General features: G+C 42.7%; 1 protein-coding gene across 1 annotated transcript in view; it reads right to left on the bottom strand.

Moving 5' to 3' along the window:
• Window positions 1-709: 709 nt before the first annotated feature.
• The window catches only part of GLO1 (glyoxalase I), a 30351-nt gene continuing 16448 nt past the window's right edge, over window positions 710-14612 (bottom strand). The window contains exons 2-6 of the mRNA XM_075555165.1: window positions 11482-11564; window positions 9618-9758; window positions 8578-8645; window positions 7075-7164; window positions 710-2155 (exon numbers count right to left, since the gene is read on the bottom strand). Coding sequence (XP_075411280.1) covers window positions 2067-2155; window positions 7075-7164; window positions 8578-8645; window positions 9618-9758; window positions 11482-11564 — 471 coding nt within the window. The 3' untranslated portion in view covers window positions 710-2066. The remainder of the gene's footprint in view (window positions 2156-7074; window positions 7165-8577; window positions 8646-9617; window positions 9759-11481; window positions 11565-14612) is intronic.

Below are 14612 nucleotides of genomic sequence, written 5' to 3'. Positions count from 1 at the left end.
ACTGCGGGAGAGGAAAGCTTCTCTCCCAGTGGAGATCCGCGAGTGGGGAGTGGGCCGCTGGAGTAGGCAGGGCAGGCAAGCGGCTCTGGGCTGGCGTCGGGTTTGGGGATGGAGCCTAAACCGGTCGCCAGTGAGCTCACGGCAGCTTAGTGGCCAGAGATGTCCCACTAGTCCGGTCCTCTTTCACCTAGACCCCTGCTCCGGACAAATACGTGGGGTAGGACTGGGGTGCTGTCCCAGGGGGATATTTCACTCACCAGACTCTTACTATTCAGCTACCTGGTCGCCAATCCCGCTTTGTTTGGAGGAGCTCTCAGAGTATGCGGGTGTCCCTGTCGGCCATCTTCCCCCTCCGCCTAACCTGTTTTTTAAGATAACTACTGTTAAGGACTAAGGTGCACCTGACCTCGTTGCCATGGTATTCTCAATCACCTCATGTGCACGTGAAAGCTGGACCAGAGAAGAACTGATGCTCTTGCATTATGGTGTTGAGTCTATTATTGGATGGTGATCCGAGGAAGGAACAAATCTGTCTCGGAAGAAGTATAGCTGGAGTGCTCCTCAGGAGCAAGAAGGCAGGCTGTCTCATGTATTTTGGGTATGCAGGCAAAAGCAGATCCTGGAGAAAGACACCACACTTGTTTGGTGCAGTGGAGGGGCAGTGAGAAAGAGCAAGACCCGCCGCGAGATGGACTGACACAGTGGCTGCAACAATGGGCTCCATTAGGGCAACTATTTATTGGAAGTATGAATGAACATGCTGGACAGAAGTTTATAAGTTAAAAGTAATTTAAAATTGTATTTTATTTAAAGCTACAAGTATTCCCATTTGCTCGAATTGCTCGCCTAAATCCATCCCACCTCCAAACAGGAAATGAAATGTGCTCTTAATGGTGCCAGCCCAATTGGGATGGCCTACCGAAGATCCTCCTATGGGCCCTGCAAAACACCTAAGTGCAGGTAAGCCATAAACCAGCAGTTTTTATTCCTAAACACTATGAGACATTTGCAAATGTTTTTGATTTTGGAAAACAAGTTAAATATCAAATATGGCAGGGGAATTCACCAAGCAGACATTCAATAGCTAAGTTATATTATCACTGAACATACGTGTGTGTGTGTGTGTGTGTGTTAGGAGGGTGGCTCTCACCAGTAACAGAAGCACCATTTCCCACATTAATGAGGAGATTGTCACCAGACCAGTCGGTGCTGGACGTTCTCGACTGCTCCCCCTCACTGTGGCACTCAGACGGGAGCTGCAAGGACAGTGCTCGCGCTGTACACAATCTGAATATCAATAATGAGGAAGTCTGGGATACTCGGATCTATTTACAATGCTTTCACCCTATTCGTCATTTTATAAATCTAGTCTGCAATCTTTCTCATCGAATCGTTGTAAAGATCAAGTGAGATCAAGAAATGCAATGGCCTAGTTGGTGTCTGGGTATCTAGTAAATATTACACCCAAATTCTAAAATAAATGAGGTTAGTCCTTGAACTTTAGAAGTATTTTATAATGAAACTAAAACTAGTTTTTCCTTCCGCATCCTTGTCAGCATAATTCTGGATTATTCCCCGAAGTACCTTGTCTTTTATAAAATAAATACTTCATACTGTTTGAAGCACACGCAGATTTCATTTTTGTTCAGTGTTCCTTACGTTCCATTGTGAAAAGTTATTTCTGAGGAACTGAAACCCCAGAAGATAACACGACAAAACATGTTAAATTATTTTTTTGAAAATGATGATTGAAAGGCAGGTTTGAAGAGAAGTCGTATTAGGAATAAAAGAAGGCAAAGGCAGCCTCTGAAGGGAACTGCTCTAATTATCACCTAAAAAAGCAAAGTTAGACAACTACATTCAAGGACAAAGGTTAAAACAGTACTTTGAAACCAAAATGAACTGAACAGGCAAAGAAAAATGACGTCAAGGACAATTTAAATCGAGGCAATGATTACACTAGAAGACTTCGTTATCGGAATATCTTGGGTCACATGATTTCTTCCCTGCCCCCATCCATAATGTCTTCATTGAAACCTAATGAACAGTTGTCATTTTGTAAAGATTTAACAGATATTTATCATTTGGTTAGGATTCAAAATTTCAATCCAGTAGCCATCTGGATCTTGAACAAATGCCAGGCCTTTCATTTTACCTGAAAAATAAAAAATGATTCACTATTAAAAACACTTTAAAGAACTCAAACATTTAAAATATATTCCTTATTATTTCGAACTAATTTTGCATTTCAGTAATAGATTATTTTGTTGACAGTTTTAATAATAATTTTTTAAATCTATTGTCAATGTTGCCCCAAACTATGTTTTTTGGACTGACTTAAATTTTGCCTTTAAACTAAGAGTTGGAAACCAATCCTCTTGAATGGAAGCTGGGAACTGTCTCTCTCTTCAAAATATCAGTGATTTACCTTCCTGTGTGATATTCCGGCTACCGTTTCAGGAGCCACCGAGGGTGTTTCATGTTAAAGAGGGGAGAGAGCACACAGAGAAGTGTCCCTGGGCACACAGCAGTGGTTCTGAAAGCTGGGGACACTTCCCCTTGGGGGGACAGGGAGAGCCGTCCAGGAAGACTACAAAGGAAGATAGCTACACTTGGTTCTGCAATACAAGCATAGTGAGTTGCAAGGGGGTGCCAAGTAATTTTTTTTTTCTGATAAGGGGGCAGTAGGCCAAATAAATTTGAGAACCTCCAGTACAGAATAACATGGCTTATTTGTACAGGTAACCACCCAGAGGGGTCATACAAACTCTTGCTTACACAAACACTGAACTCTGAAAAACCCCTCTCTCTGTCAATCAGTCTGTCTCTCAAACATTGAGGAGGCAGTAGGCTAGAGTTATTTAGTAGAACAGAAAAATGTGAACTCAGGAATTTGGAAATCAAGATGCAGAATGAGTGTGGCCTTAACTCCTTATCCCAACCCCTGAGCAGCCACAGAAGGGAAATGAGTTTAGGGAAGAAACGCTCAGTGATGCTGAGGAGAGGATGCAGAGGGTGACGAGATGGGGTGACTGTTTTGAACTAGGCTGTGTGGCAGTGATGGCCCTCACAGCTATGCCAGAAGAAACAGAAGAGTCCCCACAAGGCCTCTCTGCATTGGGGTATTGGCATCGTTACTTCCACTCATAGGGTGTGGTGTAGTATTAATAGCAGATAAAAAAAGACTTTAATTTGGGTGGCCAAATGCACACACACAATGAGGCAGTGGGGGACTCATGAGTTAGTAAGGGCAGCGCAGAAGGTTTGTGATTGTGAGGAGCTGAGGGAACAAGGCGAGCGCTAACCAATCTCCACCGGCCTCACCGCACACATCCAGGGTTGGAATTACAATCTAAGGAGGGTCTCTAACTAATACCTCTTCTCTCTGAGCTGGCTGTCAGAGTGGTTTTGTGGAGTGGGAAGTGCTCAGCTCTCAATTTCAGATCCTAGGGGTCCCACCCTGGGGTCATCTTCGTGAGCGATGAAGATAATTAGGATGATTAAGAATTTGAGGAACAAAACCATTAAAATACAACAATGGGTTAGAGATGTCCATCAAGAAACGTAGGGACAATGAACCAAGAATTTATAATTTGTAAAAGCTAAGATCAGTGTGATACATTATCAACCTGCAATAAGAACAATATCAAAGAAACCCAGCAAAAACTGGACATGAAAGTTATAACAGCTGAAATGACTAACATCACAGATGATACAAATAGCAGAAATAGTAAATTTAAAGAAAAATTTGCTAATTGGCTTATTTCTGAAGAAATTTCAAGAAAGCAGGTGTGAAAAATAATAAATATTAAAAGCTTCTAGCAGAAAACAGAATGTGCAAAGAACCAAAAATCAAAGGGACATGAGATTTTTCAATAGCAACACTGGATGCAAAAATGCAATGAAGTTGTATTTTCATGATCAAAAAATAGTAAAGCTAGAATTTTATATGCAATCAAACCATTATTCACAAATAAAGGGATGAGAAAATTATTTTTAGGCATAGAAGACTTCGAAATTTTTGCCTTACTTTGAAAACAGTTTTGAAGTACTTAAGTAAAAATTAGAAAAACCCAATATATCAAACATAGAAAAGATGATCAAACACCTTAATATACTTGTTATTAATAATAAAAAGACCATGACCAGAGAAAAAGAAATAAAACTGTACCATTCTGGGTTTAGTAACAGTCACATAGCAGGTGTGAGATCAAGTTTTCATCTCACTGGGAGACCTGACTTGGCTATTAAATAAATAAAGATGAAAAATTTAACAGTGTAGGGCATTGAAATAATGCATTACGATGACAGGAGAGTAAAACACCTGTGTACATCGAAATAATTCACCAAGAGAGTAATAAGAGAGTCCACAGACTGGGAAAACATCTTTAGCAATGACACATCAGACAAAGGCCTTATTACTAAAATCTGCAACATTCTGCTAGGTTTCAAAAAGTAAAAAACTAATTGCCCACTTAAGAGGTGGGCAAAGGACTTGAACAGAAGTTTCACAGGGGCAGAAATCCGAATGGCCAACCAACATATGAGAAAATGTTCCCGATCTTTAGCCATAAGAGAAATGCAAATTTAAACAACAATGAGGTACCACCTGACACCGTCAAAGGTAGCCCAATTCAAAAAATCAGAAAGCAACAAGTGTTGGAAGGGCTGTGGGGAGACAGGAACTCTCATCCACTGCTGATGGGCCTGTAAGCACATACAGCCACTATGGAAATCAATCTGGCGATACCTAAAACAGATGGAAATTGAGTTACCATATGACCCAGCAATCCCCCTACTGGGCATATACCCAGAAGAGGCAAGAAACAAACCAAGACAAGACATCTGTGCTCCATTGTTCACTACGGCACAGTTCACAATTGCAAGGAGTTGGAAGCAACCCAAATTTCCATCTACTGATGACTGGATTAAAAATTGTGGCATATACATACAATGGAGTACTACGCATCGCTAAAAAGCAGTAATGAACATATGAGGCACATAGCGGCATGGGAAGAACTGGAGGAAATCATGTTAAGCAAACTAAGTCAGGCACAAAAGGACAAGTACAACATGAGCCCGCTGAGGTAAGCGTTTAAAAAAAATGCAAAAGGGGCGTAGGGAAAAAGCTGCTGTATACAAACATTCTTGGGGTGAAGACTGTGTAGTATGGCAGGGACCAGATCAAATGCAGGGATGCACATGGTAGACAACTGGGGAGGAGGTGGGGAAAGGAAAAAAAATGATGAAACTAAGGAAGAAATGGGTAGCCGGGCCATGGGGTGCTAACCCACCCAAGGGGAGGGTGTTGTTTATATCTCCACAGGGAAAGAGGGACCAGACTTCAACCCAGTGCCCCAAGGTGTGACTGCAACATTCCGGCATGGAGTAGGGAACCAGTGGAGAGGTCTGGGGACTGGCCCCAGCCTGCCCCTCCCCCCAGAAGAATTTATTTCAAAGGATAGCATTCAATTTGCAGCTCCGGGAGAGGGACATATATGATCGGAGTACACAGGAGCAGATGAAGGGGGAGGAGGAGAGTGGAGCACATCCTAGCTCACCAGGCCTTGAGGGCTATGACCCCAATTAGAGCAGCCAGTCCACAGAGAGGACCACATGAGACAATACGCCCCTCACTATGAGACAATACGCCCCTCACTGACCCATGGCCCTGCAGGGGACAACACTGAAGACAGTGTGGGAATTGCGCCCGACCTGATCCCGCCAAACCAAGGCAAAGCACTGGGGGAGTGCAGCAGAACAGCAAGGGAATGGAGCAGCAAGGTCCCCAGGCAATGTTGAAGGTGGACTTTGGGGCCAGGGCGTGGTGCCCCAATACACTGGACTGGAAAACACTCCTAAATGCCAACAAACAATCCTTGAACTAACTACAAAAAAAAAGGCAGGAGAGATAAGTAAAATAATTTCAATAAATCCAAATCCAAGCACATCTACATACATGCCATATCAAAAGACATAAGGACCCTTCTCCAGCCAGTATGCATCTGTAATACACAAGGATTCTGGCCAGCTGCCTGTGGTTGCCTCTCTGTAGTCTCATTGTTTCATTTAAACCAACTATAGTAACCATGGGGAAAAAAGACATAAGGAATAGTACATACTTGCAAAAGTTATTAAAGGATGAAAAAAAAAAAACACACCAGTGAGTATGAACTAAAGAAAGCTGATGTCCTTATAGTCATTTCAGATAAAAAATCAACCTTAAGGACCCTCTCTGGGTGATCACAAAGACACGGAGAGAAGGGACAGCTGGTCGGCAGTGAGGAGCCCCGGGGGTGTAGCGGTTACGGGCTGGGCCGCGCTCCTCACGGGTAGCTGGGTGAGAGCACCAATAGCACCATGGGAGAGAGACTGGGTGTTCTACTCCCATGAACCGTCACCGTCTTGGAAACCTGTCAGTGGGTCACTATGAGTCACTGCTGCCTCGATGGCAGTGGGCTGCGTTTGGTTTGGTAGACAGAGGGTGGTGGGTTCAGTGGGATGGAGAAGTGGCCTAGGTTTTAACAGCTCTCCAGGGTCTGCTTCTAGCCCTTTGTGAGACCCTTGCTCTTCGGATCCCCAAGGTATGTTCTCCCAGTAGTTTCCCTTTTGTGTGTAAGCTGGTCTCTGACTTATGATGGGGTTCCACTCCAGTTCTGACTCCAGTTCCACATAAGTCTCTGACATGATAGGTTCCACTCTGACTTATGATGGGGTTCCACTCCAGTGACTGCTATTAGTTCTGATGTTAAGTCAAATACCCATTTCTCTTGTTTGCTTGCGTTACAAACTTTTACTATCAGTATCTTTATATATCATGACATTGAACATTGACACGTGAACGTCCGAGAAGGATAACATCAGCAAATTCTGTGCTGAAACACTGTATGTAGTATATATTACCAGTGATTCTACAAAAAAAAAAAAAAAATCACTCAAACAGATGGTTCTAAGTGCAGTTTGTGGTCAAATTATACAGGAGGACCTACCTACCGGTATTTCCGACCAGAGGATTTTTACAACAACAGCGCCCTCTAGGGGTGCTTAGCATTATTTAACTAAGAGAAAACTCACCATCATCGGGTTTCTTCACAAATTTCACTCCCAGATCTTCAAATCGTTTACAAGCACCGTGTACATCAGGAACGGCAATTCCAATGTGACCTTAGGTGTCCGCCCCCAAAAAAAAGCCGCAGAGAAAAAGAAGAACTAATTACAAGGTATCTCAATGGATGTGCTTTGACTTCCAAAACTTGCTTATTTAAAACAATATAAAATAGTTGGAAATAAACTGGTCAATTAGGTTCATAGCATATATTAAAGAACAAGAATCTAACTGGCTGGGTAGGATGTATTAATTGGTTTCTCTGAATTTTAAATGATTTAAAAATAAACCAATATCGGCTCATCTGTAGCTTAGCGTGTTAAGAATAACCTACACCCTTAAAGGCTTGAAGTTAAACGGGGGGCCATTCAGCAGAAAAGCAACAAGCCCACATGGAAGAAGCACACCGCCAATGTGATCATGAGAAGTCGTCGGGACCAGGAAATAGGCATCAGAAGACATATACAAACAAACAAAAACATTGTCAAGAACGAAGGGGGTTGGAGTAGAGATCCAAAGCCCATCTGCAGACAATGGAACAATTCCCCCAACAGAGGGGCCACAGGGAAAGGATGAATCTATCACAGTGCAGTAAAGCATGGATGAAACACACAATATTCCTCTGGTTCCTTGAAGCTTCCTCACACCTCCCCCCCAACCTTGATCCCAGTGCTGCTTCTAAATTTAGATTAGACCAGAGCATGTACATAGGTATAGATAAGAGATGGGAGCTCACAACACACGGAATCCATGAACAGGAGGGGGAATAGCGATACCAGAGGGTAGGGGCTAGTGAGGAGAGGAAGGGAGAAAGGGGGAACCGATCACAATGATGAACACATAACCATACACTACTCTATGGGGGGAAGAACAACAGAAAACACGGGGAAAGGGAGACCGGTTGGTGTGAGATATGAAAATAATAATTTACAATCTATTAAGGGGCCATGAGGGTACAGGGCGGGAGGGAGGGATAAAAAGAAGAGCTGAAACCAAGGACTACAGAAACGGAAAGTAAAGGTCTAGAAAAGAATGAAGGCAACCTATGTACAAACATGCCTGATGCAATCGATTATGGGTTGTAACAAGAGTTATAAGAAGCCCCCAATAAAATGATCTTTTAATAAAATCTTTTTACAGAATAACGTACACCAAAACAGAAAGATCATTTACTCATGTTTAATAGATCTGCTCTTGGCACTGACTAGATGGCAGCCAACTGAAACCCGTAATCCAGTACTGTTTACTGAGAGATTACAGAAATCCGGCTCACCACGGACCACATTATTTTTTTAATCTAAAAAGTTCTTCTGGAAATACAGCAAATATTCGTGCAAAATAAAGGAAACCCTACTTCTAATAAACTGGTTATACTTTGAAATTAGCCCAGGAATGTTTGAGGTTTATTACGCATAGGGAGGGCACATGTACAGCCAATCACATAGTAAAGTACAGACAAGCAGCCAACATACCAAACCCCCGAGGGTCTGAATTGCCATTGTGGTAACTCTGGGTCGCATCCTCTTCAGTGCCCCAATTGCTACGGAAGGAGAGTGAAATTAACTACAAGGGTCTAGTGGAAAAGATATTCTGGAAAGACAGTCTTCAAAACATCACCATGCATGTAAAGGTTTTGTACACTTGGCTTTACCGCTACTATTTCAAATATTAAGTCTCAAGAAAGGGCAAATGGACCAGGTAGGATTTTGCACTAGACTGAGGGGGCAGTAAAGCCAGGCAACAATAACAGCAGCCATTGCTCACTGAGCTTCGGACTATGTCTCCCACTACATCTCAAAGCAGCTGAACAGGCTCAATTTGAGTGCCTCTCTCTCACAGGAGCGATTGTTGGTTAGGCGGGGGTATATAAGTTGTTCAGGGTCACAGAACTATGTCAGGGTCAAGGTTTGTGGCTAGGTCTAATTCTGATGCTCCATTTTGAATCGGGGACACACCAAGTCATAGACCTGACAGAGTGCAGAGAAACAACAGGTGAGGGGCAGGTGAGAGGGAAAACATTTCTACATTTGTAAATATTGAAAATATTTAAATATCTTTTTAATGTTTATGATTGTAAAAATGGTTGAAAGGCTTAAAAACCCCATCATGTGACATTTCTGGATCAAAAATAAAAAAGAATGAACAAATATTTGAATCTCCAGCTGGGCAAATATCTTACCATCTCATGATCTATCTAAAAGAATCTCACTCCCCCTGACTCTGCCACAAGAGCAATAAACCACAACCAACCCCATTGCCAGGAAGTTTCTTCCATTCCAACTCATGGCAAGTTCTTGTGTTACAGAACAGAACTGCTCCATCGGTCGGGGCTGTACAAGGACAATAGGAGAACTGCAGGTCTCTCCACCGCACTCCAGCTGCATTCTTACAAATGCGGTCATTAGGCAGCCCTGGTGTGAATTAAACTGGTAAGTTTGTGGGGGTGGGGGTGGGGGTGGGGGTGGAAAGCAAAACCAGCTGACAACATGGAGCTATAGAAACGCATACTCACTGAGTCAGCTCAAGTGTGGCTTTTCTGGAGAACACCCATGCCAGCTTCTCATCTTTATCTTTGGGAATGTCGTTTTTATCCTCATACGCCAAGAAATAGAGGGAAAATTTCATAGTGGGAAAATCTAATTTTTGGAGCAGCCTGAAATTAAAAGATAACAGGCCCGAATCACAAATAGTAGAAAAGGTAGATTCATTCTAAACAAAACCTTTCTAAAACCTATTGTGGTGGTGATTGCATACTCGTGAACATATTCAAATCACTGAAATGTATGCTACACGAATTACAATGTCAATAAAACTTTAAAAAATAAACAAAACCTGATATTCAAGTTCTACTAAGAATAGTGCTGTTTGAACAGACAGAATATGGGGAAAACTCAGAGAGAAAAAAATCTCAGTAAAAAAACCTTACTCATCTATAAATACCAGTGAAATACAACAAATTCAGACTGCTGAATTTCACAAAATCTTCAAATATAATGGAATTTAACTGGAATGATAGTAATTTCTTATAAACAGAAAAAGTCATCATCAACAGGTAACTTGTTCAAATGAAAACTGCAATGTATTACCAATTGTTTTTCAAATACATACTGTTCAATTAAATAAAGATTTCTTCAGTTCTTACTATGTTGAAATTTTCTAGGTACATTTACAAGATTACTTTGAGAAAATTAGGCTTATAATTAGGAGTTGATCACATCTATATATACAATAGACTTAAAAAGTTGTTTTTTAACCATTTTATTGGAGTTAATACAGATATCATATCATCCCATAATTCAATCACAAGAAGCAGTCTTGCACAAATGTTGCCACAATCAGTTTCAAGACAATGCCTTAAATGGATCACCACCCATTTCCCTGGAGTCGGAGTCGATTCGGACTCACAGCAAGCCCATGGGGCAAAGGAGAAATGCCCTGTAGGGCTGTGAAGGCAGTCATCTTTAAGGAAAGCAGTCGGCCTCGTCATCTTCCTGTGGAGCAGCCGGAGGGTTTGAACCACCGACTGTTTGGGTAGCCGCTGTGTGTTGAACCAGGGCTAGTTCACAAAGATAAAATGAGAAGAAAAATAAAAACAAAAAATCCTCCTAGGGAAGGAACATTGAGGACTGGTGATAGAGAGGGGAGGAGGAGGCAAGATTAAATCACAGAACACATGTGAACGCCATGAATAAGCATTGGGTGTCGGAGAAAGGTCAAACAAAATTAAGCCCGAGAAAAGGTCAGCAGACAGGAAAAGGTGCCGTGAGATGGTTTCAGCACCAAGAGGCGGCAGAGGCTGGGCTGGGTGGAGAAGGAGCGGGCGGTGGGAAGTAAAGCGGTGTCGACAATGGATAGGTAGAAAGGCGAGCGCGCCGAGCGGAGAAGGCCGTGTGCTTGCACGGTGAGGAGAAAGCCAGGGGGACTGGAGAATGGTATCAGCAAGGAGCGAAGGAATTGACTAATCCTCATGACGCATTCCCAAAGGAAGACTGAAGTCCGGGCTGGTACGTGAGCTTAAAGTAGAGAACTGTTTTGCTGGGAATCAGGCAGCATGAGGGCGCACAGAATACAATTTCCAGGAGATGACTGAAGGGGGACTGAATGCTCAGTGATAACTTTGTTTGTAATCCACGGAAGGGAATGGCGACAGCACAGTAAATGGAAAGTTTCTAGGATTCTGCTCCAAATCTCCGATTTAATTATCACTTTGATGCACTAGGCATCGGCCCACTGGGATGTGTGCATTGAGTTAACACAAATAAAATGTTCTCTAACATAATAAGCTTAGAATAAAGTATCAGACATTGCCTACACTTGCAAAACTCTGACAGAACATGTACGTAAACGTTACTGGTTTCAAGAAAAGTTTCACTTACGTCATTCCAAGAATTCGAGTATAGAAATCCAGTGACTTCGTAGGGTCTTTAATTCGGAGCATGGTCTGCTGCAGGAGGAAGTCCTAAGGAGAAGCAGTATGCATTGAACACCTCTAACTCGAGCCTTTAATACACACACTGTGATCCGCACTAGGACAAGAACCATGAGTGTCTATGAAGTTGTTTCCACACATGTTTGGGCCCTTGCTTATCATAGACATCACCAGGAAACAATTCCCAGAATTCCCACCTACAGATAGCCACCTGTGGCTCTCCGACCAGGATGTTTTCTGGACAATAGGAGCAAGCTCCTGTGTGGGACAGGTCCAAAGGGCAAGGGAGTTGATACCCTCGTGTGGTAGTTACATAATCTGTGTCAACTTGTGGCGGGAAGGAGTCTAGCCTGTCAGTTGGGTCGCAGCTTGATGACCATATTTGGAGGCACTAAGAAGATAAATAGCTCCCTGGAGGCAGGTCACACACATACACTCCCTGTGAGACATTCCTGTTGACAAGGCACAGGGAGGCAGGCTGATGGCAGTCAGAGCCTTAGAGCTGGAGGAGCCACGTGGTGACCATGCCAGCACTGAGATGCTTCCACCACATTAGATCCACGAGACTTCCCACCCCCTGGCTGTGATCTTCCTGCATTCAGTGTCATTACATGAGTACATTTGTGTCTAAGGAGGAATTTATGAACTAGTATCAATATATGGGATAATATCGGATTTATGGACTTGATCTGGAATTTACAGACTAGTATTGACATATAGGGTAGTATCAGACTTAAGAACGTGATCGGGACTGGGATGTTTTCTCAGTATACAATTGCTCCTTTATATAAAACTCTTATACACATGAGTGCCTACGAATTTGTTTCTCTGGTCTACCAGACCAACACACGTAGGAAGGACCTTCAAACAGTGGTAGGTAAACACATCTCTGCTTCCCTTAGCCCTTAGGGACCCATTCTGAAGCATGCGCCACACCGTCTCTTACAGCTCACCAGCAGGGTTGAACCCCAGTTGCCAAGTAATTCACTCTTAATGCAGCTTTCGTTTTATTTTTCAGCTTTTTATTGTGCATTGGGGTGAAGGTTTACAGAGCAGATCATTAGTTTTGCATTCAACAATGATACACATTTCATTTCATTCATTGCAACCCCACAATGTAACATCACTCAACCCTACTCCCTGTTTCCATTCATTCGTCCTTCCTAGCCCTTTTGAATTTTGTCTTTTGGTAATTGCTGCCCCTTTGATCTCAAGAGGTTGATGAATCTAGGGTGTTCCTACTTCACTAGTGTTATTGTCCCCCTTACAGACAGATCAACATTGAGCCACAGGGCGCGCTCAGTTCCCAATCGGAAAGGTGATTCCGGACCTTGCTCGCAGGGGTTCCAATAGGTTCTATCTGACCAGCAAGCCCGGACTCTTTTATGATTCTGAGTTTTGTTCTAGCTTTTTTTCTCCCACTTCATCCAGGATCTTCTAATGTAATCCCTTTCGGAACAACTGGTAATGGTAGTCGGGTCCCATCTATAGTTCTGGTCTCAGGGTCAAGGAGACTGATGTTTGCTTGGTCCATTACGCCACTATGCTAATTGTTCCCACATGGCTTTGGTTTTCATCGCTTTTCTTACTCTCTCTTGGGGAGAGACCTTCAGACAGGGAAAGACCAACACTCGTTGCCATTGTGGTCGTCACCTAATCTGGTGTCAATTTAACGAGTGTCGGGTGGATTCTAGGCAGTCAATCTGGAGAGAGCCAATGAGACTTCTGTGTGGGCATAGCCTTCTCCTGAGATTTGTGGGAAATCTGGTACTTCCTCCTTAGAGGCGGAAGACACCTCTCTCTCTCTGCTACTCCCTGGGAGACATTGCAGAAGACAAGCCACATGGACGCAACCAGACCTCGGAAGCCAGAGAAGCCACTGAGAGACTCCTGTCAGCGCTGAGATGCTTACAACACCACTGTACCCGAAGACTTTCTACCCACTGGCTTGGGATCATCCTGTGTTTCATTGCATGTGTTTTGTGAGTCTGAAGAGGACTTTATAGATATCAGACATATGGGCTAATATCAGACTTATGGACTTGATCTGGACTGAGTTGGGATATTTTCCCCATGTTCAATTGCTCTTGTACAGAAACCTCTTTCTTATACACATGTGTGTCCATGGATCTGTTTCTCTAGTCTGCCCAGACTAACACACCATCAAATCTATTCTGATTCAGAGACCCTACGGGACATGGGAGAACTGTCCTGGAGCTTCTGAGATGGAAACTTTTTTAAACAATCATTTTATTGGGGAGCTCATACATCTCTTATCCCAATTCACACATCCATCCATTGTGTTAAGCACTTTTGTACATTTGTTTCCCGCATCATTCTCAAAACATTTGCTTTCTATTTGAGCCCTTGGTATCAGCTCCTCATTTCCCTCCTCCTTCCCCACACACCCCTTCCCCATGAATCCTTAATAATTTATAAGTAATTATTATTTTGTCATAGAGATTGAACCTCTTTTATAAGAGTAGAAAGCCAAGTCTTTCTCTCTCTGAGCACTGGTGAATTCAAACTGCTGACCGTGTGGTTTGCAGCCCAATGCTTAACCACACCACCACCACGGTTCCTGGAAAGGCACCTTAATATACTGTATATACTCATGTATAAGTTGAGTTTTTCAGCACATTTAAAATGCAGTTTTTGTGGTAAAATCAGGTGCCTTAGCTGATGTTCGGGTCCACTTACATTCGAGTATATAGGGTACTTTTCATTGACCTCCCTTGCCCACTCCATAGTTTTCTGTGATCCTTTCTGAAATAAACTACCTACAAATAAACCTTTAGCTTGAGGCTCCTTTTCAGCAACCCAATCTGAGACCCTGATGTAACCATAAATAAGGAATCCAATGACTATTATATTTGAGGAATGAATGTATAGTGCCCTTCCAGCACAATTCACTGTTAACAAGATAAAATAGCGCGAAATTATTCACAAGACCTAGACTCCTAAACAACTCCTAGATGACAGTAAAAAGTTACTGGCCCTAAAACCTTTGTGAAATGGTCCAATTTACAAATCAGGAAACAGAAGGATTAATTTTTCTGGAGAAAAAAAGTATAATAT

This window comes from Tenrec ecaudatus, chromosome 7, assembly GCF_050624435.1.
Source record: "Tenrec ecaudatus isolate mTenEca1 chromosome 7, mTenEca1.hap1, whole genome shotgun sequence".
In the NCBI taxonomy this organism is placed as follows: domain Eukaryota; kingdom Metazoa; phylum Chordata; class Mammalia; order Afrosoricida; family Tenrecidae; genus Tenrec; species Tenrec ecaudatus.
Note: the sequence above shows the minus strand (reverse complement) of the source record. Positions and strands in the feature narration are given on the sequence as shown.